The sequence below is a fragment of the Eleutherodactylus coqui genome, chromosome 10 (assembly GCF_035609145.1).
Source record: "Eleutherodactylus coqui strain aEleCoq1 chromosome 10, aEleCoq1.hap1, whole genome shotgun sequence".
NCBI classification, from domain to species: Eukaryota; Metazoa; Chordata; class Amphibia; order Anura; family Eleutherodactylidae; genus Eleutherodactylus; species Eleutherodactylus coqui.
In genome coordinates this window covers 6,252,081-6,279,170 of record NC_089846.1, presented here as the reverse complement: position 1 = coordinate 6,279,170, position 27,090 = coordinate 6,252,081, and the positions used below count along the sequence as shown (strand labels likewise).

The 27,090-nt window shown below is 48.4% G+C and overlaps 2 protein-coding genes across 2 annotated transcripts; both read left to right on the top strand.

The window, feature by feature from the left end:
• The first annotated feature begins 226 nt into the window (after positions 1-226).
• ALAD (aminolevulinate dehydratase) lies at positions 227-16,110 on the top strand. The gene is made up of 12 exons (XM_066580111.1): positions 227-318; positions 2,048-2,176; positions 2,251-2,301; positions 4,653-4,749; positions 5,394-5,529; positions 7,615-7,698; positions 7,776-7,864; positions 10,182-10,237; positions 11,154-11,241; positions 12,182-12,268; positions 13,015-13,144; positions 14,659-16,110. Exons 2-12 carry the CDS (start codon positions 2,064-2,066, stop codon positions 14,718-14,720), a joined length of 993 nt encoding a protein of 330 aa, XP_066436208.1. The 5' UTR covers positions 227-318; positions 2,048-2,063; the 3' UTR covers positions 14,721-16,110.
• Positions 16,111-17,981: 1,871 nt separating this feature from the next.
• HDHD3 (haloacid dehalogenase like hydrolase domain containing 3) lies at positions 17,982-26,209 on the top strand. Its single transcript, XM_066580102.1, has 2 exons — positions 17,982-18,029; positions 23,452-26,209. Exon 2 carries the CDS (start codon positions 23,497-23,499, stop codon positions 24,205-24,207), a length of 711 nt encoding a protein of 236 aa, XP_066436199.1. The 5' UTR covers positions 17,982-18,029; positions 23,452-23,496; the 3' UTR covers positions 24,208-26,209.
• Positions 26,210-27,090: the final 881 nt, after the last annotated feature.

The following is a 27,090-nucleotide window of genomic DNA, read 5'->3' as shown; positions in this document are numbered from 1 at the left end:
CTGGTGACATCCCCCCACCAGACCCCGTTGTCGGCTCTACACCTGGTGACATCCCCCCACCAGACCCCGTTGTCGGCTCTACACCTGGTGACATCCCACCACCAGACCCCGTTGTCGGCTCTACACCTGGTCACCGTAGTATATGTAGGTATTTACTGCTACTTGCTGATGTTGAGTTGCAATAAACAAGCTTGTCCACTGGGTGTCAGCAGTGAGTAGATGGGGTGTGGTTTATGGTAATGAGGGGCGTGTAGCAGGAAGTGTGCTGGTAACATGTGAGGAGTGCTGGCAGAGGACAGTGTGAGCTGCAGGGTGACGGTGAGTGAGCGGGTTGCTGCTGGGACTTGTGGTGACTGTCATGCACAGGGATCTTGCCTTGCTGGGGCTTTCTGCTGTATTCATCTACATTGTATCATATAGTGTGGTTGGGGGGGCAGTTGGCGACCCATAATCCCCTGGGAAACGTACATATAGTATAGGGTGCGTTCACTCAGGATGGGCGAGGTGCACATTGTATCCACCGCCGGGGTGTGCGGGTGATAAAGTGTAGCTAAACCTCCAGACACCTTCTGATGTTGTAGGGGGGTTCAGCTGACACAGTCGGCTCTGAGGACTGCGCCCCCCAGTGATCGCCCCTGAAGTGGCGCAGCGCTGGCTTCATTTCTTTTTTCTCCATGGGTGCCATGTTCCACAACCGGACGGCAGCGGTCTAAACCTCTGAGTCTCCAACTTGTCCGACGGCTTCTCAAAGCTTGGTTACCCTTTAACCCCTTCATGAAGTGGCCATTAAAAAAAAAAAACCTTTTAATTTTTTTAACTTTTTGTTTTCACCTGAGTTATCGCTGATCGCTCGTTCGCACCTACAAGAGCGGTGGGGTGGGGGGAACCGGTACCGGTTTTCGTCAAAGACTGCGTAACACTCAGCGCCGCGCGGAAAGCAGTTTTTGATGAAAACTGACCTGATCGGTTCCTCTTGCTTTCCGTGACGGCGCGGTCTCTCCTGCTCGTGTCCTGTAGCTTGGGGTGTGTGTACTCCTGCGCTCAGCTGGACACGTAGGGCTCGCTCACACGGGCGTATGTCGCCCGCGTATTACACAGTGCTGAAAGCCCGCTGATTTCTACCGGGCCGCTCACGCCTGTGTTAGTCTTCATGCGTGTATACGCCCGCAGCGTGTCCCACTTCAGTGCAGGCCATGGGGATTTTGTAAGTAAGTGAACCCTGGAGCCCGGGCATCAGCGCCATTCTTATCCGTTCATTTCATAATAAGGTTTCTATTTTGACTATTCATCATTAGGACCCGAATCCCCTCGCCGCGCCTGTTACCACGATTCCCCCCGCTCAGCCTTTCTCTTATCTTCCTGCTGCTTCTGTTGGCAGACCTACTGAGCAGCGCCCCCACCCGCTCGCCCGCCCGCCTGCTCACCCGCCCGCTCACCCGCCCACCCGCTCACCCGCCCGCCTGCTCACCCGCCCGCTCGCCCCATAGGCGCCTTTGAACATCACTTGTAATCTTTCCAAATGGAGCAGGTTCAGCAGCACTTGTTGAGGCTGGCAGCGGCGGGTGGTGAGCGGGCGGACGGGCGCACTTTGCCTTCTAAAATTTTGCAACCACAACTTAATTTTGGTTAGAGGGGGGTTGGGATTAACCCATGTATTCCTGGGTGGAGAAGCGATGGCCATGTTGCGTGAAGGAGACTTGTGTGGCGTGTCCTACTGCGCCAAATGTGTATAAGGGGTCCCTCATGAATGAGTTCCTGTATTTTAGGGTTAGCGTTCCCCCTTATATATATGTTTTGAGCCGGGGGGTATAAACTTCCCATCCTTCCTCCTCGGTGTGGAGAATCATCTGTATGTGAATGTTGTTCATTGCAGGAGTGTATAAATAAAGTTTATTGAAGTGGTGACAGGATCTGCTTTCTAGGCCTCAGCTAGAGCAGAGTGGTCGTCCGTAGCAACCAGCACCCTGCAGGGAAAGAAAGAAACTTTATTTATACAGCTCTGATGAACAATGAACAATTCATCATCTTTCTCGTATCCGGTTCACAGCTCTCTTACAGACAGAATGCAGGCGGACTCCATACTGCACAGCGGATACTTCCACCCCGTCCTCCGGGCCTGGCAGTCCGCGGCGACCAGCCTCAATGCCTCCAATCTCATGTACCCCATCTTCATCACGTGAGTGACGCCCGGCCGTCCCACCGCTGTGCGTAACTTCTGCTTTTATGCATTATTATATATTTATATTACAGAGATGCTCCTGATGCCGTAGAACCCATCAACAGTCTGCCGGGACAAGCCAGGTGAGTAGTCGCTGACTAGTAACGTGGCACTAAGCTGCATGTAAAGAGGACCCGTCCGTCTCCTGAGATGTATGTTTCAGTTCTAGAGCTTACTTTCTTAGAAGGTGCCTCGTGCCGTCCCTCCGTTATTCCTCCTGGAAATGTATGAATAGTTGACAACTCTGTTACCATTTCCCTTGTCACTATAGTTTCCCTGCTCCACTATGCAGTCAGGGGTTACAGTGTGCAGCTGTGTAGTGACCCCCCCCTTTACTCATAGATTTCCAGGAGGAATAACAGAGGAACAGCCCAAATTAGATTTCTAGTCATTTGCAATTTGGAAAACGTTGACTTTGTGCCAGAAACTGTATAGTAATATGATGGAAGGGAAGCCAGATGACACCTGTATTATAGGACTACAGCCAGGCTGCTACAGGGTGTCTGTATACACACCTGCTGACTGTTTCCAATAACAGCAAGTTGAATAGTGAGTGTAGCTCTGGGGTATAATACAGGATGTAACTCAGGATCAGTACAGGATAAGTAATGTATGTACACAGTGACTCCACCAGCAGAATAGTGAGTGCAGCTCTGGAGTATAATACAGGATGTAACTCAGGATCAGTACAGGATAAGTAATGTATGTACACAGTGACTCCAGCAGCAGAATAGTGAGTGCAGCTCTGGAGTATAATACAGGATGTAACTCAGGGTCAGTACAGGATAAGTAATGTATGTACACAGTGACTCCAGCAGCAGAATAGTGAGTGCAGCTCTGGGGTATAATACTGGATGTAACTCAGGATCAGTACAGGATAAGTAATGTATGTACACAGTGACTACACCAGCAGAATAGTGAGTGCAGCTCTGGAGTATAATACTGGATATAACTCAGGAGCAGTACAGGATAAGTAATGTATGTGCAAAGTGACTCCACCAGCAGAATAGTGAGTGCAGCTCTGGAGTATAATACAGGATGTAACTCAGGGTCAGTACAGGATAAGTAATGTATGTACACAGTGACTCCACCAGCAGAATAGTGAGTGCAGCTCTGGGGTATAATACAGGATGTAACTCAGGATCAGTACAGGATAAGTAATGTATGTACACAGTGACTCCACCAGCAGAATAGTGAGTGCAGCTCTGGAGTATAATACAGGATGTAACTCAGGATCAGTACAGGATAAGTAATGTATGTACACAGTGACGTCACCAGCAGAATAGAGAGCGCAGCTCTGGAGTATAACTCAGGATCAGTACAGGATAAGTAATGTATGTACACAGTGACTCCACCAGCAGAATAGTGAGTGCAGCTCTGAAGTATAATACATGATATAACTCAGGGTCTGTACAGGATAAGTAATGTATGTACACAGTGACTCCATCAGCAGAATAGTGAGTGCAGCTCTGGGGTATAATACAGGATGTAACTCAGGATCAGTACAGGATAAGTAATGTATGTACAGTGACTCCACCAGCAGAATAGTGAGTGCAGCTCTGGGGTATAATACAGGATGTAACTCAGGATCAGTACAGGATAAGTAATGTATGTACAGTGATTCCACCAGCAGAATAGTGAGTGCAGCTCTGGAGTATAATACAGGATGTAACTCAGGATCAGTACAGGATAAGTAATGTATGTACACAGTGACTCCACCAGCAGAATAGTGAGTGCAGCTCTGGAGTATAATACTGGATGTAACTCAGGATCAGTACAGGATAAGTAATGTATGTACACAGTGACTCCACCAGCAGAATACTGAGTGCAGCTCTGGGGTATAATATAGGATGTAACTCAGGAGCAGTACTGGATACGTAATGTATGTACACAGTGACTTCACCAGCAGAATGCTGAGTGCAGCTCTGGGGTATAATACAGGATGTAACTCAGGGTCAGTAATAGATGTTCATAGAGAGTGCAGCTCTGGAGTATATTATGGGTTAAGTAAAGTAATATGACCTTGAAGTCAGCGGCCTTTCTCAGTGTAACGTTGTACTAGAATTCTCAGTAATGGAAGGGTGCCTAGATTGATCTATTGCATTACCAGACCCCATGACCCCTAATGGGGTCCGCAGAGCTCTATTGTCACATGTAAAAGGGAAAACCCCTTATTATACTTGTATTGACTGTGACTATAAGCTCAGTAGGGCAGGATCAGTATTCTTGCCCTGATATCTGCTGAGTGTGCACACTGCTCCCTCCCGGCACCCCTTCCAGATAAGACCTCCACAGCCCGGCTGTTTGGTTCTGATATACAACCGCCACCCAGTGCTGCACAGTAATACTACTGCCCTCAGTCAGCCGCAGAGTGGACATGACACGTGCCCTGGAATACAGGGGGGGTAAGCAATTTTTGCATTTGCTTCTTCAGATATGGAGTGAACAAGCTGGAGTCTTTGCTGCGCCCCCTGGTGGAGGATGGTCTGAAGTGCGTGTTGATCTTTGGTGTCCCGAGCAAAGTGACAAAGGTAACTGAGATCAACATCCTATAACTTGCTGGTTTAAAGATCTGAATGACATCTTCGACCTACCTTGTTGGGCCGGGTTCGCATGACCGTATCTCGCAGGCTGTGAGAGAAACAGGTGTGGCTGGCAGCCAGTACACAATGACATTGTGTACTGAGTGCATGCCAACCATTGCCATCTACTATGTTGGCATGTATGTGGGCATCATATGCGCCAAGATAGAACATGCTGAGATTTTTTTTTGTGCATGTATTTCATGCAAGTCCCGTGAGCGGTAACATGGCCGCCTAGGGCAGATTGCTACAACGTATTACGTGCGCGGAATACGCTGTACCGACACGGTTGTGTGAGCCCTGCCGCATGCAGCGTTAAGGAGGGGAGGAGATATTGCACTGCATAACTAGGAGTTTGGAGGATCTGGGTGATCGCAGGGGCTGGATGACGGCCATATTGGTTGCCACACAGGTTATAGCGAAACGCGTGGATGTAGGATTCTAGCTCCGCCACATTGTAGTGTATGAAGGAGTGCGGTTCCAGCGCCGTGCACTATGGCCGCCTACTATCGGGGCTCCATTGTTCTATAGATTAGGGGAGGTCCCAGCGGTCCAATGGCCACCAATCACACTCCGGTCTCTTCCATTCCCAGGACGATCGAGGATCAGCGGCGGATGCAGACGACACCCCAGCAATCCTGGCTATCCGGAAGATCCGCAGCCTCTTTCCCCAGCTGCTCATAGCGTGTGACGTGTGCCTGTGTCCCTACACGTCGCATGGACACTGCGGTGAGTCGCTTAACCCCTTAATGACGCTGTGTTTTTTGTTTATTTTTCCTCCCCACTTTAAAAAATCATAGCGCCTTTATTTTTCATTGCCGTAGCGGTTTATGGGTTTATTTACACAAACGCATTTGCAGTACATATTACACGTGCGTGCAATACGCAGGGAATAGAGCGCATTGATTTCAGTGGGTTTGTTCACATGAGCGGCTTTTGTTGGTGCAAAAAAAAAAAAAATGCAGCTTGTTCTTTTTCGTGATTATTGTGCACAAAAATAACACGTAGTGAATTGCCCAGCTGCTCGCGATGTGCACATAAAATACAGCTGCTTGCAAAAAAACAAGGTCGATTACGCAAATGTGCACGGAAATACGCTATTTATATTATAAATATTTATTTATCTGCTGTCGGCATCTTCAGACTCACATAATTTTTTTCCCATGTTGCCATGGAGGCTGCTGGGCGCGGGGTCATTTTTTTTTTTTTTCCGGAATGCTCTGAGGTTTCTTTTGGTACCATTTTGGAGTGAATGTCAGTTTTTGATCGCTTTCTATTACACTTTTCTGATTTGAGTGTTTGTTATTCTGACGAGGGTCACCATTTGGGATATAATGCGTTACGGCCCATTTAGACACAACGATTATTGCTCATAATTCGCTCAAAAGCCGTCTTTTGAGCGATAATCGTTGTGTAGCTGCGCTAACATCCGGCAGTTTTCGTTATCCCGTTGCTCATCGTTGTCTTTCAGCGTGCTGACGATGAGCCTTATCAGGGATTCACAGCGGGATACAGCTGATACTATTGTTTCATCCTGCTCCCTGATGATAGGATGAGTATAAAGAACAGAGCGGTCCAACTGTGTTCTCCATACCCGGCATGGAGCGCTCGGCTGTATAATAGCTGGGCGCTCTGTGCAGAAATATCTGGATGCAGAACACAAGCGGGGACACCCCGCTTTTCTTCTGCATCCTCCGCTCCGAGCACCGGGTTGTATAACAGCCGGGCGCTCGGATCAAAGGAAACGCTGGATGCAGAAGACAAGCGGGGACACCCCGCTTATCTTCTGCATCCTCCGCTGGCAGTGCAAGGTGATCGCTCATCTTGCGCTGTAAATGACAACGATGATCGTTCAAAAGACGCTTGAGCGACATCTTTTGAGCGATTATCGTTGCGTTCACTTTGATAGATTGGACTTATATGGATGGGGCGGTACCAAACAGTTTTGTTTTTTTGTTTTTTTTAACGTTGAAAACAATTGGGGGGGGAGGGGCAAATCTTAATGATCATCTTTATTTTTTCAATAATAACAAACCTTTGACTTTTTTTCGCTCCTATAGGAGACTTGAGCTTGCGATTGTTTGATTGGTCATAGAGTATAATGGAATACTATAGTTTTGCATTATACTGTATTCTGACAGATGGTTTATTAAGTCATGCCACAAGCATGCATTAATAGGCAATCATTCATGGCAGCCCTGGGGAGTCTTCAGAGGGCCCCACGCTGCCATAACTACCGAACGGCCCCTCACAATCTCAGTGCTAGGGGGTCTTTTGGGACCCACACAAATGCTGATCGGGACATTTAAATGCTGTTTTCAGACTTTGTGGCATTTAAAGGGTTAACAGCCGCAATTAGCGTGAGCACTGTTTGGGGCTGTTGCAGGTGGGTGTCAGCTGTCAAAAACAACCAACAGCTGCTATGTATGAAGCTGGATTACCTCAGTCCATACAAGCCCGGCCCCCCCTGAGGACGTACATGTACGCTCTTATAGGTAAAGGGATTATAGATTTGCCTAGGATTAAAAAAAAATGGCCAATTTCTTCCAACAGCAGCGCCACACCTGTCCAATGGTTGTGTCTGGTATTGCAGCTTGCCCTCATTCACGTCAGTGCAGCTGACCTGCACAACCAAATGCAACCCATTTACAGGGGTGGCGCTATTTGTGGAGCAACGCAGCCATGTTTATATAATCCTGTGCAGCCCCCAAGCGCCAGCAGCTGTATTAGATGCCCAGGGGGTCTCCAGCTACATTGTTTGTGGGTGGTATTACGGTTGCTGCCATGTAATTGACCTGCTCTGTGTTCCTGTAGGACTCCTACGAGAAGATGGCAGCATTCAGAACGAGGCCAGCTGTCAGCGACTAGCGGAGGTAGCTCTGGCGTACGCGCGTGCAGGTAGAGTACAGGAGTTTATAGCTTTTATTTACCACCTTGCTGTATTCCTGGACTCCATGCATTGCTCTGTACTGCAGGGTGTCATGTGGTCGCGCCCTCCGACATGATGGATGGGAGAATTGGGGCCATTAAGAAGGCTTTAATATCCAACGACTTTGGCAATCGGGTGAGTCTGTGCGAAGAGTGGAAATCCCATGGGAGTTGCTCAGAACAAGTAATCAGACGCGTTCGGTGTCCAGATAACGGTGAATGAGGTTTTTATGCGACAAGAAGGAAAACCTTGGGTTTTTCCAAAATTGCGCCTCTCCTGTCTATAGGCTACAACTGGTAATGCACATCAGGAATGTCTTGCAATGCCTTACGCAGCTTAAGGGCAAGAGTGGTGCTGTAGCTGGACAGAGCAGAGTCTTCCTTCGTATCTCGGGATGGCCTCTTTAAGGGTCACAGTTCTTATTGTTTTTGTTTTTATTTTGCTGTGGAATCCATGGTTGAGATCTGAGACGGACCCTTGGATCTCTGCCATGGATTAGCAGCATGCTGCGCCACACCTTGTTACCTGGCGCAGCTTCCACATAGAAACCGTGTCAATAAGTGGAGGTGGCCTACTTTTTCCCCCCTCTATTTGCGATGTGGATTTCAGTTCTGTGATATGAAGTATGATACGGATTCTCGCCGAATACATGCAGGTTTACACTGTGTGAACTTACAGCCAGTTTAAGTGCCTTCGGGTAGCTGTTGGAGGCTGTCGGATGAATGAGCATTTGGCTAACTTTTGTCTTGACCAACCTGCCCCTTCCCCGTTCTATCCATGCCTGAGTGGGGTATGGTTTGTTTTAGATGGAGCAATTTGATCCACAAGATCGGCGCTCGCCTACTGGGCCTTTACACGGGCCGCTTCAGACTCTGACAATCATTTGCCCCATGGAGCTGTCATCAGACGGACTCGCATCTGCCGCTTTACATCGAGCAGATCAGCCGATAAATGAGCATGTTCTCGTTCATCAGCTGATTATTTGCGCTTTTACATGTTCTGATGATCAGGCAAAAGGAAACCTATTTGAATGCTCTTGCCTGATCATCGGACCCTCTACAAGTCCAGTAACCCCTTAGGACTTTGGGTTTTTTTTCCATTTTCGTTTTTTTCTCCTCCCTTTTAAAAAATCATAACTCCTTTATTTATCCATCGCTGTATGAGGGCTCGTCGTTTTTTGCGGGACGAGTTGTATTCTACAATGGTGCTATTTAATATATCATATAATGTACTGAAAAACTTTTAAAAAATTCTAAGTGGAGAGAAATGGAAAAAAAACCCACATTCTGCCATCTTTCAGTGCGTCTTGTTTCAAACAGCAACAAAAATAACCCAATGACCTTATTCTATGGGTCGGTGCGATTACTACGATGCCAAACGTATGTATTTGTTTTGTTTTGTTTTTTTTTTAAAGATATTTAATTTCTTTGAATTATTCTGTCTCCATTTTCTGCACACAATAAGTTTTTAATTTTTCCTTAACATAGTTGCCCGGGGCTCATTTTGTGCGGTACTTCCTGTCATTTCCGTTGGTACCGTTTTTGAATACATACAACTTTTTGATTGCTTTTTATGACATTTTTTTCTTGGAGACAGGGTGACCAAAAAAAGTGCATTTCTGGCGTTCTTTTTTTTTTCTCAGATGACATTCACCTTGCGGGGTAAATAATGCGTTTCTTTGACAGATCGGACTTTTACTTATGCAGTGATGCCAAATACGTATTTTAGCTTTATTATTTAGATTATTTTATTGTAAGTATGGCAAAAGGGTTTTTTACTTTTTTTTGGACTTTTATTACTTTTACTGTTTTTTTGTTTTTTTTAAAAAAAACTTTTTATTTTTACATTTTCTTTTAGTCTCCAGGCGGGACCACAACCAACGTTTTCTTTGATCACTCCTGCAGTATGAGGTAATGCTATAGCATTATATCATACTGCATTCTGACAAGGCGGCCTGTCAAGCCACCCCACGGGGCTATTCAGAAGGCCCCCAGCTGCCATGAAACCCGCACAGCCCCCCGATCTCACCGCGGGGGCATTCTGACGGGCATTTGAAGAGTTAACAGCCCGATCGGCGACATGGTGTGTTGGGGCAGTTACCCGCAGGTGTCAGCTGTAATAAACAGCTGACACCTGCGATGTATGGATAGCAGTGCTATCTCCCTCCATACATGTCCTGCAATGGCAGGACATAAAAATACTATTGGGCCGTCACTAAGGGGTTAAGCTTCTGCCAGAAGATTTTAAAAGTGGTTTATTTGGTTGAAAACACAAAGCATGTTGAGGTCCGACCGCCCGTCCTTCTCTCCCCACATCTGGTGACAGGGAGACACATGAGACAGTTGGCGGATCCCTCTGCAATCTGTGTGTTCAGTCAATATTAATGCGGCGTGTAGCAGCCTCTTCAGAGGGGATTCACATTTATTAACGCCGTATAATCTTATTTCCCCAGGTTTCGGTTTTGAGTTATAGTGCAAAATTTGCCTCCTGCTTCTACGGTCCGTTCAGGTAAGTGTTAGATGGTCGGGTATTCGGGGTGGCGTGTCGCTGCGCCGCAGCTCTGTAGTCCAGGGTGCAGGTGAGATGATTAGGAGCAGCACAGCTTATAGTAAAAACTATTCTCTATGTAGAGGATTGGCTACGATTGTCCAATGGGGATGTTATTTCAGGACGGCGCCCCGTAGGGAGTCTCTTCTCTACGTTCACTGCTGTTTGCAAGTGCATTCATTTTGGCTACCGTGACTAGCTGATGTCCGAGCTGCGCCTGCTGGGCTTTATATTGCTGTAGAAGAGAGAGGTTACTGGCGGTGATCTGTGCCAGCTATAAAGGGCTTGTCTCGCCACTGGGTGATCCCAAAACCTCAGACGAACGGCTTATAGAAAGCCACCGTATTTGGTGACCATACAAACTAATGGCTGTTCTTGTAATGCATAGATGGCCCAACATTGCTCTCCACCCTGCACCAGAGGGGGGGACCTGAGAGGAGAACCACCCCCCCCAGGGCAGCTGAGCAATATGGCAACGTATCTCCAGGGATGGTCAGAGGGCGGATGGCGTGCAGTCTAATTACTTCAGATCAGGGATGGAAGCGTTAATTTGGGGCCTGTCTTGGCACATAGGGGAACAGAAGCTACAATGGTAATTACAGCGGTGGTCAAGGGGCACGTGATGCCGACTTCAGAATGTCATAGGGACAGGATGTAACTAAAGGGGCTGCAGCGGCAGCAGTCGTATCTGAGGCCTGGTGCCAGAGGGGTCCCACAGACGCCATAGCTACCTAATAAGACACCATTTATAATGGGCATCGCTAAAGTGAGAACCTGTAGCTGCCTGTGACAGCATGGCCGCCCCGATCCTATGCCATCAGTGTTGTCTTGGGGGTCAATTATTTGTATTAACCCCCCCCCTCCCTCTCAATTGCAGGGACGCAGCTCAGTCCAAACCTGCCTTCGGTGACCGGAAATGTTACCAGTTACCTCCTGGTGCAAGAGGATTGGCCCACAGGGCGGTGGTAAGGACAATATTATTCATTCCTTTTCAGGTCTCTTTAAAGACTGAGGGCTGTCCACACTGACTTGCAGCGTCCGTTTCGTGTATGGACATCTGAAGTGCGTCCCGGCCTGACTGTGGGTGTCCGTACCCAAACTACGAATGTCATACATGGGTATGTTCGGACTTCGGGTCTTGAGACCGGCGGTCAGGCCAGGACACACTACAGATGTCTATACATGAAACGGATGCACGAAAGTCACTGCGGACGGGCCTTAGGCTTATAAACTACAGTAGTGTTTTGCTAAGTGAGGTGTGCTCATTGGTTGTTGAAGACCTGGTCCTCACTAGGAGCGCAGCAGAGAGGTACACTGGGCACAGCTGCCGCTCCTGGTTGGACACAGACAGAGTGGGGTCACTAGGTGTTTAGATCTGGGGTCTGTCTTCCTGATTACAGGCATATTCCCCCAAACCTCCAGCCAGCACAGACCAAATATAAAGAGGAGAAACGCTATTCTTTAACGCTCTGCTGCATGCCTCCCCCCGATTTCTCTTGCACTTTTGCCATTTGCCACACTATGTCAAGCTGCAGAGTATTAAAGGGGTTCTGCTATGTTGGAAAGTTTTCCACAGGATGGTAGTCTAAACACTGGGACCTCTAATGATCCCAGGAACTGCACCAAACTCCCCATGTGAGTGGAGTAGCTATGACATGTGTGACATGTTCTCAGAAGGGCGTTTTATGGGTATTCCACAGTGGCATTTGGTTCCTGGTGAGACCCCAGTATCACCATGGATTGGCTGGTAGTAGAAAAGTTTGAGAAGCTGCGTACTAATAATGTCAGATCTGAGCGCAGGGATCCGAGGGTTTTGCAAGCGAATGTTGGTGTGAACACCCGCATATAAGGACTCCTTAGGCTCGTACATACAACTGTTCTCACCGTGATTTCTCATCTGGACAGGACCGTGATGTACGTGAAGGCGCAGACATGCTAATGGTGAAGCCCGGGATGCCGTATTTGGACCTTGTTAGAGAAGTTAAGGACAAGGTAGGACTCCATCCACAGCTGTGGTGATTGAAGGGAGCTCAGGCATAGAGCTGGTTCCCAGGATATAATTCTGCCTGCCCTGCAGCCACCAATAGAGGGAGCTCCCTGTATACTGATTATACAGTACATTGAAGTCAACAATTGCACAGTACATAGGGAGCTCCCTCTAGTGGGAATTGCAGGAAGACAGAATTTAATCATTGAACTCTATGGCTATGCAGGGGATTTGGAGCTCTATCAGAAAATTGGAGCTCACATTTTTCTAAAGCTCTATTAAGAAATTAGTCAGTGTAGGAGGAGGAACTGAAAATCACAGGATGATAAAAATTGGAGATTCACTGTAAGGCCGGTGTCACGTAAATATATTTATGCAACACACAGTGCATAGAACCCATTGATTTCAATGACTTTGTTCACCTAAGCATATTTTGTGCGCACACTTCGTTGGCAGAAAAAAATGCAGCATGCTCCGTTTTCCTGCACATTTCACCATAGAAATGGTGCATATTGAACTTAATTGCCATTTCAATGAATTGGAGCACGCTGGTACACGCAGAAAGTACTGTAAAATGCACATATGTGCGCACAAATGTGTGTTGCTCATTGCGCAGATGTGCTTTCGCTCGTTTGACATCAGCCTTCGTAGATGGTTATTTGTCGTATTTCATTTTTCCTGCTTTGTGTATTTCCAATAATGACCGGAGTGCAACATTTCATATCCTTTATATTCCACCTTCACATTACAGCACCCCGACCTCCCACTAGCCATGTATCATGTGTCGGGGGAGTATGCCATGATATGGCACGGAGCACAAGCCGGAGCGTTTGACCTCAAGGTTGCAGTATTAGAAACCATGACTGCATTCAGGAGAGCTGGTGAGTGTAAATCAACCCACGAAAAACAAAGTTATAACAGCGGCACAACAGGCCAATCCCTCCTGGGAGAGCAAAGAAAAACAATGCTGCACGCTCTAAAGCAGGATCTGGACTTCAAGAACCAAGAGATACCGTCCCAAATACGTATGTGGTGCAGAGCAGCAACTGGGGTGGAAGCAAAAGAGGATGACGATACTCACATCCAATCCTTCAGGATACAAACTTTATCTTGGGCATCAGTCCACTGCATCACCTGCAACGTTTCAACTGGACACTCCAGTCTTTGTCAAGCATGAGTGCCCAGTTGAAACGTTGCAGGTGATGCAGTGGACTGATGTCTAGAATAAAGATTGTATCATGAAGGATTGGATGGGAGTACCGTCATCCTATTTTACTTGCACCTCAGTTGCTGCTCTACACCACGTACGTATTTGGGAGAGCAGGTGAGTGTAATAGTCAGTTCAGAAGTGATGACCAGCAGCTTATTGCATCCTATAGAATAAAAGCATTACATATAAGCCCCGGGTTCAGCCTGTTTGGAAAAGCTGGGTGACAGCCAAAATGGCCTCCGTTCTGTCCCCATCGGGTCTGTCACCCAGCTTTTCCAGACTTCTGATTGCAGATTTACGTTAAAGCACCCTTCTGATTTCTGTCCCAGGACCAGAGGGTGTAGATTACCTGCACTTGTTCTGCTCTTCCATCCCATCAATTTACTGATTCACAGTCCTGTTGTTGGCCGACGCAATCTTCAGACTACCTAATCCCCCACAGTGCGCTGGTACCGTTAGACTACAGATGGCGCTATACCCTCTCTTGTTATTAGTGCTGGCCTATTAGAGAGCAGCACACAGTGTGCCTTAGCTAGTTGTATTGGCCATTTTGGATCAACTGTTGGATCAATGGGACACGAGAATAAGATAATATAGAATTTGTTTAGATAGTCTTCAGACCCTTTTTCACACTTTCGTACAGTTTATATCATGGCCTTGTGTCCCCACCATTCTGCACTCAGTACCCCATGATGACAAAGTGACAACAGAACCGGAGGGCCGCTTCAGCTTAGTTGTGCAATGATACTGGAGCAGAGGATGTCCTGCATACGCTGACCACCTCTCCATTCACTGCTCTGGGATAAGTGGGGATCGATGTACTTCACGGTCTCCGTCTGTCCTGTAACAGTGAATGGATGTGCCCCACCGCTCCAGTCACGGGGGTATTCGGAGGTGCAGTTCTCAGAATCGCTGGGGCCCCCTAGTGACATTTATTCTCTATCTTGTGAATAGGGGGATAACAAACGGTTGTACAGGGTTAGAAATCATGGCCACACCTGTCCGTGGGTTGTCTGATACTACCGTTCCATTGAAGTGATGGGGGCTGAGTTGTAATACCACACACAACCTGTGGACAGATGGGGCACAGTTTTAGGGAAAAAAAGCTGCCGTGGTTTTTTTTTCTTATGAGATCACTTTGATATTTGAGATCACACAAACTAATGTGTTTTTTGTTTTTTGCAGGCGCCGACATCATCATCACCTATTACACCCCACAACTCCTCAAATGGGTGAAGGAAATGTGATGTTCTTGGGTACGGAACCTATATACACTGAATCATGTGACCCCCCCCCCCCCCGCGATACAACCTCGAATTTAGACGCTATCAAAGTTCCTGAGAGATCCTCTCGCTACAATAGATGTACATAAGAGCGCTATTAACCCTTTCATCACACTTGCAAATAACCTATGAATATAAGTTATAGATATGAAACGTCACGGGAGAATTCTTGGCAGCCAGCAGATAAAGTGCTGCTAGTTTCTAGAATTGAGCACTGCCAGTACTTGGGGCCCTTTTACATGGAATGACTGTCATCCCGCTGGAGGCCTCATGTGTTCCACCTCCAATATTCTTGGACCGCACTGAAGGCGCATGCGCGTGATGTCAGTCCGGTCTGGGTACGAGTTATGTGCATGCGCCTGATTGCTCAGCGCAGGCGCATTGGAGGTGGAACACGTGACGTCTCCAGCGGGAGCAGCCAGAGACGTCGCTAAGAAAGAAAGTGGGCAGTTTTTAGTAGAAAAGACTGGAAGAGAGTGTGGACCGCTGGCAGTGGGGGACCGCCCATCGGACAGTCCGGGGCTCATTAGCATATGGCGCGGATGAAACTTATAATCCTCATATAAGAGACACTGGCAAAAGACCAGCGCTGAGCTCCTTATGACGGCGCACAGAACAGTATGTTGGGTTACTGGGCCACGTTTGGGTGACGGATGTCCTCTAACTCTACAGGCTTCTACCTCTAGTGTCCAGGTTATTGTATCCTTGCCTGCGGAATTAATTGGATGTTAATCCTTTACTGATTGGTGTATAATACCGCCTTTATATGCCGGAATCACAAGACTTCAACCTTACCTATCAGTTCTAGCGCCCTGCTTGACAGGATCAATCATAGGATACGTCTAGAGATCCATGTGCTCAATAACACGTAATGAACCGTCTATCAAAAATTAGATCAGCGATTTCCGGGAAAACCGGAACAAATGTGATATTTGAATTCAGCACATAGAAATCTCTGCAGATGATATCTCCTCCTGCGCTCAGTGAATCTGATGGAGACTAATTAATAGTTCCATGTAAAAGGGCCCTAAGTCTATAAGGGACTCGTGAGGCAGTGCTGATGCATCATGGGATGGCTAGTACAGCATATAGGGGAAAGATATGGCTGCATGAAAGTGAGTGCGGTATATAGAAGCCCAGCGCCACCGACAATCAGGGATGGAATAACGGCTTCCCCGGAGCGGCCCTTACATATTTTTTAATTGTATTTTTAGGTTTGTTTTTAAATCCGCTTTTAATGTTCGCCCGGATTAGATGACACGCCGATACCTTCATTTTATTGCATTATACGAGATACAATGACCTTAACCTTTTTTGCATTGTTCAGTTCAGAAAATAAAAAAAAAATTATGTATTTTTTTGTACCAGTTTTCTTAAATAGTTTTTAAAGATCTTTTGCCATAAACCATAATTGGAATGTCTGATCGCCCCCAACAACCACGAGAATAGCGCCCCCCCAAGTACTATGGAGCAGTGGCCACATGGCCCACTGGGGATGGAGGGAGCTTCCGGGGCGGCAGGAGATCGCGATGTTCTCACATTGTTTTCAACGGGCGATATCGCAGAACGAAAGAACATGCCGCCTTTTTTTCTTTTCGTGCAGGAGAGGAAACATCACAAATAAGAATAAAACCGTTGAAAATCATTGGTTTCACAATCATGCGTTTTCACTCCTTCTCGCATCACGTGATTTTCTCGCCACTGTGAAGCCGGCCTTGGGGTACATTCACATGTAGTGGAGCTGCTGCCTCTACCATTGTTGTAGAGTTTGAGTCAGCTGTGGATCCGCAGCTGATTTCAGCCTTCCAGCTTCTGATAGGACCTAATGGACACAAATCGCCACTCACTGCCGGCAGCCATTACTGAACGCCGCTGGTCAGGTGATGAGGAAGTGGGCTGTCTGCCACTGGGGAAAAGATGGTGGCGTTCAGAAGCGATGTCAGACACAGGCAGTGAGCGGCGGCTTGTGTCTGCCAGGTGCGAGCGGCAGCTGAAATCTGCGGATCCGCAGCTGACTGTGAGTCTGATTCGCAGTAATGGCGCGGCTTTTGATGTGGAAATTTTGCTGCAGAAAAATCAGCATTTTTGTTATATGTGAACCCGGCCTAAGGCCGTCCGCACATGACCGCAGGTGGGGTCCGTCCCTGTGCCCGGCCGGCGAGCCTGCGTACCTGTCCTGATTCTTCTTTAGTCTGTACTGTAGCTGTGCCGGCCAGCACACATACTCAGTACAGATAATGCTGCGCCGTCGCTTGGCGATGACGCGGATCCCGTGACCTTTCCGCAATGATGATTGCGGGCAGCTGGATCTCGCCCCTTATTTTCTATGGGACGACAAAAAATTCCATTGCATGCCAACGCCATTCTCATGCAGGCGCCATGCGTTTTGTTTTTTTTTCTCTCCCGCACCGCGATGCGGTTTTCTCATAAAACACATTGCACTCATATACACAAACGCATGTTTACCAGCGCAGTAGCGGTCCGAGTCTCTCTCTTACTGCTATGGCACCCATCCGTGTGCACGCAGCATCCGACCAATAGCGTGCTTAGAGACCTGCGATGGCGACAAAAACTCATCACATCTTTGCACAAGTGGTTTTCACTTGCCATTTTCATGCCTTTGCATGTTGTTTTAATAGAAAAACTAACAAAAACGCGCTCGCATGAAAATTGCAACCATACAGCGGCTGCGTACGAATGCAGAGAGAGAGTGTGCGCCATTTATTTCTTGTGCGTATCGATACGCAGTGTCCCCACGCCGGTGTGCATGGATCAACGAAAGTCAATTCACTGCATATCACACCCGCAGTGATAACACGGTCGTGGACATGAGCCGCACGGCCTTGGTTCACATTCTGTAAATAACAGGATAAGGATTTCCCAGCTGCATTTTGCTAAATTACTCTGAAGTGCAGCCAAGTGTAGCCAACTCTGAGAAAAGAGCAGCAAGCAGGTGATTTATGGCAATGGCTGGAAGAATACGGCCTGTAATTACTGCTGCACATCCCCCCTCCGTCCTCAGGACACATGGGAACCATGCGTCACTACTCTTGTTTCCTGGGGAAAGCTTATATGGCCGGACTGAAGTTTTCTCAGCACGCATATCAGGGAACCCAAACAACCAATGAGGTGGAATCAGACAAGCCAAACAACCAATGAGATTGCTGGAATTGTGAATCAGAACCAATGAGATTGCTGGAATTGCTCCATAGTGCCGAACTTGAGTGTAATATAGATATATGCTCTCAGCACAGCGCCCTGAAGCTGTTTCCGGTAAGTGAGGTTGAGGGCGCAGAGAGGTCATGTGATAGGGCTCACACGCTTATACACGGGGTGACCTGTTACACGTAGCGGCCAATCAGGTTGAGGCTTGTATAGTTCGTCTGATAAGAGCTGCACGCTGATTGGTTGCTATGGGCAGCGGTGTCTTTTACCCTCCTGGTTTTTAGTGAATGACTCCCAGTCTGTAGCGACACAGGGGTGCGTGAGGAGACATTGTGCCCGTGTGTGCCAAAGATCACTGCCAACCATAGTAATAAAAAGTGCGCAATTTTCACTCTTAAATTCCAAAGGCAAAACATGGTGGAGTCTGACCTTGTGCGCCATTCCTGTATATAAGCCTCGCCGCCAGCCTGTGGCGTTACAATCGTGTTAACCGCAACCGTGTTCTTCACATCCTATGACTTTGGCGCAGATGCCAACGGGTCGTCCCAGCGATAGTCTTTCTTGTGGTTTTACACAGGAGGATCATGGCTAGTGAATGGCGGGGCCTGGCATCATTCTCCCCGCCCGCCGCCATTCACAGGAAGAAGGCATTCCTGCATCAGTAAACGCGTTGAATGACCCGGCGTTTGGTTTTCTGCACGCAGAAACAAAACGCCAACGAATTCTCCTCGGTCGTCCAGTCGGGCCGCGCTGACACGGAGATCCCACAAGACGCCCACATGTGAAGGGACAAGTGTTTCCATAAGTTCCTGTCAGGTTTCTGCCGCAGAGTCTGTCATTTTGACAAAACAAATTGCGCAATGTCAGACGGACGCCATGACTGAAAACTAACAGAAATGTAAACAGATCCAGAGTGTGCGGCGCGGCGGGTATAATGTGCGGCGCGGCACCTACTCTTCTGGAAATCCAGGCGATCGACCCTTTTTCCGTAAATCTCCCAGACCTGCCGGGTGAGGTGACCTATAAGGGCTGGACCCACCATGACTCCATTTATAGCGGCGCCTCCTCAGGCCAGGTGCAACGTCTGCACCCCTGCCATCCAAGACATGTAAAGCGACCCTCCGATCCTGGACAAACAAAGATGGCCGCCCGCCTCTCTGACTACCTGATGCACACTGTGTATTAGGCTCCATGCACACTAGTGGAGTCAGACACACGAGCGGCGCTGTGAGGTAAAGAATCACTGCATGTCCTATTTTTTCGCGTCCCTCGGAACACATCGTCCATTTCTTTCCACTTAGCCGCGAGTCTTGAAGCGGCTTGGCTGCAGGCTTTTCCGTTGTGGCCGGCACTCCCATAGAGAAGAGCAAGGCCGCAAAGAAAAAAAAATAGACACCCTGCGTCCGGGTAATCCACGCCACAGCGCCGCGATGGATTGGCCGCCCTGTGTGGACGAGATTTTTGACAAATCTCGTCCACAGGGCTGGCTAATCCTGGGAATAGCGGCTGCAGGCGTATTTGCCGCAGCGGAATCCGCACAGAATCTCCACGGGAAATCCGCCCAGTGTGAACCCAGACATTTCCTGGCGCTCGTATGCCGTGCGATGTGCGGCCGAGTGCGATGCCATGCTTCCCATTGTAATTGGTGGGCACACTTGCAATCCTCTGTCGCACATGACGATCTGAATTTCACAGAAGCGAAGCCAGGCGTTGTTTTCTCGACCTGATATTGCGCTTGTGCCCGTGTGGAGAAAATTTGTGAGATCTTTGTGTTGCGAGACGTACAAATCGCGCACAAATATGAACCCCATTCTTTTGAATGGACTCACTCACACATCAGCAATTTTTTTCCCCGCATCAAAAAATGGCAGCATGTCCTGTCGTTGGGCGTTCCCTCAGAACGCCTCGCCCAGTGTTTTCAATGGGGCCAGAAAATACGTCACGCGATGCACGCGGGTGAGATGTGAGGTTACCCACTGAAAAAATGGCAAACACCGCGCCTGAGGATCGCAACTGGACTGAAGTAAGGGGAGGTGCTTTTAACACAAATACACTTCGCATCCGCAGGGACATCGCCCGTTGGCGAGCCCGATACTGTGACGGGCTTCACGGCTCGATGCCGCTCTTGCCCATGTGAAACTAGCTGCCGTGTGCATCATTAGACTCAGACACTGCACCTGCTTTGATTGGCCAGTGCTGCCCATGTGAGCGGTGCCCGCCAGTCAGAGCAGTGTGTAGCGTCTTTAACTACCGATGCAGCCATCTTTATTTGTCCAGGGCCGCAGTGTCGCTTTAACCCCTTCATGCCCCAAGGCATACATTTATGTCCTGGTTGCGCGGGGTTTGTATGGAGTGGGATCGGGAGCTGATCCAGCTCCTTATATAGTGGGTGCCGGCTGTCTTGGGCAGCTGACACCCTCTAGTTACAGCTGCAATCAGCACTGATCGTGGCTCTTAACTCCTTAAGGCTGGGTTCACACGGGACGGAAATCCCGCGGAAATCTCGTGTCTTGGCCGCACCGAACAGCTGAGAGATTTCCGTGGGAGAGCCGCAGCTTCAAAACCCGCAGCATCTCACCATGGGTTTTGGAGCTGTCCGTCCGCTGGCATTCAGTTGCGGCTTTCTGTCCGGAGTGAGGCAGCAACGGAAAAAACAGAAAAAGAATTGACACGCTGCAGCTGTCAATTCCGTGCCGCATCACCGGTTCCACCCGGCTTTGCCGCCACAGATTGGCCACCCCTTGTGGACGAGATTTTTGCAAAATCTCGCCCACATGGCTGGCTAATCCCGGGATTAGGAGCCGCGGGTGGATTTGCCACACAGAAATTCTGCAGCGAACCCATCCCGTGTGAACCCGGCCTAAACATCCCAGAATCGGCTCCCGTCCCTGCTACATACAAACCATGCACCACCAGGATGTAAATGTACGCCCTGGGGTGTGAAGGGGTTAATGTTGGGTATTGCTCTGTGTTATCAGCCATTTCAGGTTGGGGAGAGGTTGACTGTAGCGTTCTTCTATGGCATTAGCATCCAGTATTGAACAGTATATAGTTAGCAGATATCAAACGTTTATGTTCCAGTGCTGAGCTTTACATGGAAAGAGGAAGCTGCGGGGATGGAAGCTGAGCGCCAAACATGTCAGTAGGACCTTCAGGCCAAGCGGGACCTCGGGCGCCCTACTACTACAATAAATGGTACTTCCTTAACAGGCACGTGCAATTAAAACCAGCTGATAATTAACCCTCACATTCCATCCTATGCATGTTAACCCCTGTCCTGCTGAAAGAGAAGCATCTGCATGATTATCGTAAGCCAAAAGTATGCAGAATGTTGTGATAGAAAAGTCTAATGGAATCTAAAATGTAACATAAATCAATCCCTACATCCTCGAATCTCCATAATTACATAGAGTCTATGGTAAATATCACATAAATACAGATAATGGAAACAGTCATATTACTGATGTCGGGTGTAAATAGTACCACATATCCTAAAAAGTATGAAACAAGGACAAAAAAAGACTGGAATTAGATGTATATATTATACACAGAAATATACCTGAACACGTAATATCACCGCAATAACTGACTAGGATAGAAGAAACGACGTCTATATATGTTTAGCAGTTAAGAATGGTGTGCTGGGTACATAGACGATGCTATGGTCACATGGAAGGAAGACCCCCAGGAAGATGAGGTGGTAAGTGTCCTTGTAGAATCCGGCCAATGTATTAACAAGAATGAACTGAACTTGTGTTACACAAGGAGGAGGCGTCCTTCCTGATCTGTTACTAAGGGGCACACTGATACTCAGAAAATAGAGACTTGGAACCCCGTCCTACAAGCATCCAGCGCCCATCCTGGACAGCAAGAGCCAGAAGAGCGCGCTCCACAGAGGGTGAGTTCGGTACGCACGAGATTACGGGAAAAGCATGGAGGACTGTGAACGTGCGCACTATGAGTGGTGGACGCCGCGGCACGTGCTCTAAAGAAGGACACTCGTTTTTTCCACTCCTTTTAGCAGGAACTTCTATAAAATTTGAAAGTTGTTCTTACAATTCCTGCCTAGTTTAAAACCGGACGATACTCTGACTACGAGAAGAGGGGGTGCTTGGGAAACACTTATCCCCCAGATTATTCAAACCCCCCAAACAGTTGGATTCACAATGGTTTGATTTCCGAGGGTTCTTTAAGTGTGGCGGGCGGCGCTGTGGAGTGGAGCCTAGAAGAGCGTCAGTAATAACACAAAACACAAGTGTGATATATACAGAAAATCCTGGTCTTTTTTTGTCCTTGTTTCATACTTTTTAGGATATGTGATACTATTTCCACCTGATATCAGTAATATGACTGTTTCCATTATCTGTATTTTTGTGATATTTATCATAGACTCTATGTAATTATGGAGATGAGATTCGAGGATGTAGGGATTGATTTATGTTACATTTTAGATTCCATTAGACTTTTCTATCACAACATTCTGCATATTTTTGGCTTACGATAATCATGAAGATGCTTTTCTTTCAGCAGGACAGGGGTTAACATGCATGTATAAGGCCTCATGTCCACCGGGGAAATTCAGGCCTGCACAGATTCCCCGTGCAGAATCCCGCAGCGAGTCCCTCCTGGCCCGCAGATATGAGGCCAAGAAATAGATTATACTTGCCTGTCCAGACGCTGCGGGTCTCCCCTCCGTCGCAGCCGGATCTTTTTTCTCCTGCCCAGTGGATGTGCTCAGCATGCCGGCAGCGTGACACACGCATGCGCGGGGCACATGTTTTTTCTCTTTTTAAACTCCTGCTTTCCCGCAGCACAGCACAATAACAGCTGCGGGTGCGTTGCAGGACCAGACGGCTTTCATTGGCTTCAATAGGAGCCGTCCGTGCGGGAAAACCACACAAAATAGAGCGTGCCGCGGGTGTTTTACCGCATGTGCAATCTGCACACCAGGGAAGAATGACATCCGCAGATATTTAATTACCTGCGGGTGCCCAATGATTCCCTATGGGCGCGGATCGCGTCTGACAGACTGACGCGTTTTATTAATTCTGTTTTCCCCATGGACATTGGGCCTAGGAAGGAGTGAATCAGGAAAGTGAGGGTTAATTATCAGCTCTTTTTAATCACACATGCTTTTTAAGGAAGTAACATTTATTGTAGTAGTAAGGTGACCGCGGTCCTGGTTGGACTGAACCGCGGCCGCCGTGTCTACTGGTATGTATGGCGCGCTCTGAATAAAGGCGGAGAGATTTTCATCCCAGCCGGCTTCCTCTTTCCTTTGGATTATTTTGCACATGAATGGCCGCTGCAGACTGGGCGGTGGAGCTGCATACCTGGGAGAATCTTGTCTCTGCAGACTGGGCGGTGGAGCTGCATACCTGGGAGAATCTTGTCGTCTCTTGAGTTAAATGCCGTGAGGAGCAACTCTTCTTTTTTTCACTGCATTGAGTTTTTATAAGTTGACTATTAAAGGGTTAGTATCCCTTTAAGTAGTAAGTGTGCTATAATGTAACTAATGACTGTCTCTTAGACCTGCTGTTTCCGCACATTGGCCGGACTGAAAAGAAGTCCAAAGATGAAACTCAAACTTCTAACCTGGGACGTGAAAGACACGTTGCTCCGCTTACGCCTTCCCGTTGGTCAACAGTACCAAGCCGAAGCCAAGAGCAGAGGTCTGCAAGTCAACCCGACCGCTCTGGAGGCATCTTTTCGAGAAGTGTACCGTAACCATTGGCGTCTGTTTCCCAACTATGGCCTATCCCAGGGTATGACTTCCCACCGGTGGTGGTTGGACGTGGTGTCTCAGACCTTCCGACTCTCCGGCATCCAAGATGAGAAGATCCTCCAACCATTAGCTGAGAGACTCTACCAAGACTTCAGCACTGCAGAGTACTGGGAGGTGTTGCCAGGTGCCAGGGAGGCTCTCCAAGGATGTGGTGAACTTGGTCTTAAGATGGCGGTCATCTCCAACTTTGACCGGAGATTGGAGGACATTCTCAGGCTGGTTGGCTTAGATGGACATTTTGACTTTGTGCTGACCTCTGAGCGTGCCGGAGTAGCTAAACCGGACGTAGGTATTTTTCACAAGGCCCTTAAATTGGGGGATGTGTTGCCGCAATGCGCTGTCCACGTTGGAGATAACTTGGTGAATGATTATAAGGCAGCAAGGCATGCTGGGATGTTCAGCTTACTCTTCCAGAGGCGGCTGATGGCGGACGTCCCTTCAGATCACCTGATCCAGTCACTGGATCAGCTCGTCCCCAGACTACAAGGGACTATGAAATAACAAGAGGACTCCTAATTTACTCCGGCTTGAAGGGGTCCTCCACCTACATTATTATTAGGGTGTGTTCGCACGACGGAATTGACGCAGAATTTTTGTGAATTTTGTCTCCAAAAACTGCAGCAAACTCCGCCTCTTTCTGCCGTAGATCTGCCAGGGATTTAGCCCCGTCAGTGGGTAAGATTTTGGGTCTTAATCACACAGTGGAATCTGCCACGGGTCTGCCTCATAATTCGTGGCGGAAAATCCTGCCTTACTCGACGTGGATTTGCGCATGCTGCAGATTCCTACGTGGATTGGCCCTTTTTCAATGGAGCTAAGCCATGTCTGAAAGCGCTGCGGAATAAGCTGGCGCTATACAAATAAAGATTATTATTATTATTATTATGTCTGGATTTTCCGACATGAATTTCGTGTGGAATGCACATGAAGAAACACCGTCGCTTTTATTTGTTTCCTTGTTGCATGCGAGAAAACCCCACACTCCGTACACTGTGGCGCAGATTCCCATCAGGATGAATGGGATATTTATTTGCGCAAATTTCGCTATGTTGATGCGTAATCCGTGTGCGTTATCTTTGCTAATTAACATCCCATCGTCATTTGCTTGATGGAAAAATGTGTGAATTGTAGTGTCGATTCTTGCCGCAGTTTCCAAATTAACACCCCACCAAAACGCGTTGAGCGGCCGCTGTGGATTTTACCTATTGAATCCGTGTCATTTTTTAATAAAAATTGACAACAGAAATCTGAGGTTCGGCTTCAGATTTGTGATGTGAATTATGAGGCAAATCCATGCTTTCCCCGTGGGAACAAGGCCAGACAGGAGACGTGAGATCCTTGCCATTCTCACGCATGGGAAAGCTGGGTGACAATCCCGTAATGGTGGTCAGGTAGGTTTGTCGTCTGTATATCCCCCGCTGCTAGGAATATCAGGAGTGATGATCCCACCACGAGCTGCGGCGTCCGTGTCTTGTCACCACGCTGTCCCAGGAACACAGATGATTAATCATCTAGGATTTACTGCACATGTTTGGATTTTAGAAGTAGGTCCCTTTAAATATGCCAGCTGCAGTTTTCTGTACGAAGTGGTGTAGCTATAGGGTTGCAATGGTTGCAACTATCACTGGGCCCCTAAGCTAGAGGAACCCACGGGGACCCCAGCAATTCTGTCACTTTAAATTTCCATCATGCTGCTCAAGCAGTTACATCACCGGCAGCATCAGAGCCTGACTCCTCCCCCTCTTCTCCAGCTCCCTATGCAGTATGTTCTGAGTGCTGGAGGTAAGGGGGAGGAGTCAGGCTGCTGCAGCCAATCAAAGACTTCTAGAACATGAAGATCTATTGGCTGCAGCAGCCTGTAAATATTGCGTCACAGGGGAGAAGGAGCCGCGGCGCTGGAGCTGCAGGGAAGCGGGGAGTGCAGGATGTTTTATTGTTCTCAGGCATGCACACTACCTTGGACGTCCCCTTTAACACGTTACTTCTCTTCAGCTGCTATGTGGCGGTATTACTTGGGTACTTTTACATCGTCGGCTCGTTCAGACCAGAAATCATTCAGTCGCTCAAAATCGCTGTATAAGTGAGAGCGGCTGGACGAGCGCGGGTTAAACGAACAACGAGCGAGAAGCAACTGATTACCGTTCGCCGTTGGAGCGCGCTCAGACTGAACAACGAGCGAGAAGCAGCTGATTACCGTTCGCCGTTGGAGCGCGCTCAGACTGAACAACGAGCGAGAAGCAACTGATTACCGTTTGTCGTTGGAGCGCGCTCAGACTGAACAACGAGCGAGAAGCAGCTGATTACCGTTTGTCGTTGGAGCGCGCTCAGACTGAACAACGAGCGAGAAGCAGCTGATTACCGTTCGCCGTTGGAGCGCGCTCAGACTGAACAACGAGCGAGAAGCAACTGATTACCGTTCGCCGTTGGAGCGCGCTCAGACTGAACGATTATTTTCACTTCTGTTCGTTTGAACGATTTTTTTGAGCAATAAAAAGCTAATAAAGCTTCTCCGCCCGTCCTGTTTTCTTGAGTCTCTCGGAACGCGTCGCACATTGTTTTCAATAAACAGTAGAGATGAGCAAGCATTGCCCTTAGCGAGCACCTGCCCGCTCGAGAGAAAAGGTTCGGCTGCCGGCGCGGGTGGCAGGTGAGTTGCGGCAGTCGGCGGGGAGAGGGAGAGGGAGATCTCCCCCCGACGCTCCCTGCCCGCCACCGCCAGCCGAACCTTTTCTCTCGAGCGGGCAGGTACTCGCTAAAGGCAATGCTCACTCGAGTAATTGCCCTTAGCGAGTGTGCTCGCTCATCACTAAAAAACAGTCAAACATATAGGATGCGGTGTGATGCCTCCCGTTGAAATCAATGGGACACACGTGTCGACCGCCCAACGGGCGTGACACAACGCCGGAGGATTGCTACTTTTACTGAAGTGATGCGAGGAGTTTTTGTATGAAAAACGCTTCGCATTCGCAGGTAAAAGGCACGTTGACAAGCGCGATGTCGGGTCGGGTTTCTTGGTGCAATGTTGCGCTCGCCCTTGTGAATGTAGCCTTAGTTCTGGTATTGGAGTGTTATCTGGTGTGGCGGTATTATCCAAGCTGAACTCTTGCACCCGCGCCCATGAGTCTGTAGCTGCACCCCTGCCAAGTGGGCAAAGTCCGGCGTGATTGTGCTCCACGCAGGCGACAAGTGCGACAGTCAGATGAATCTCAGCCGGCTGTTTGCCATCTTCTGGATGAGTGAAGAGGAAACATTACAGGAGAAGCGGCGGCACTGCGCACAATAATGTAAACAAGGCTCTGGCTGGCAGCCCGTGACTGGCGCTGGGTACATACCGACAATCAGGGCATTCAGTAGAACTGCTGTACGAGGGAGGGGGAGGGGGTA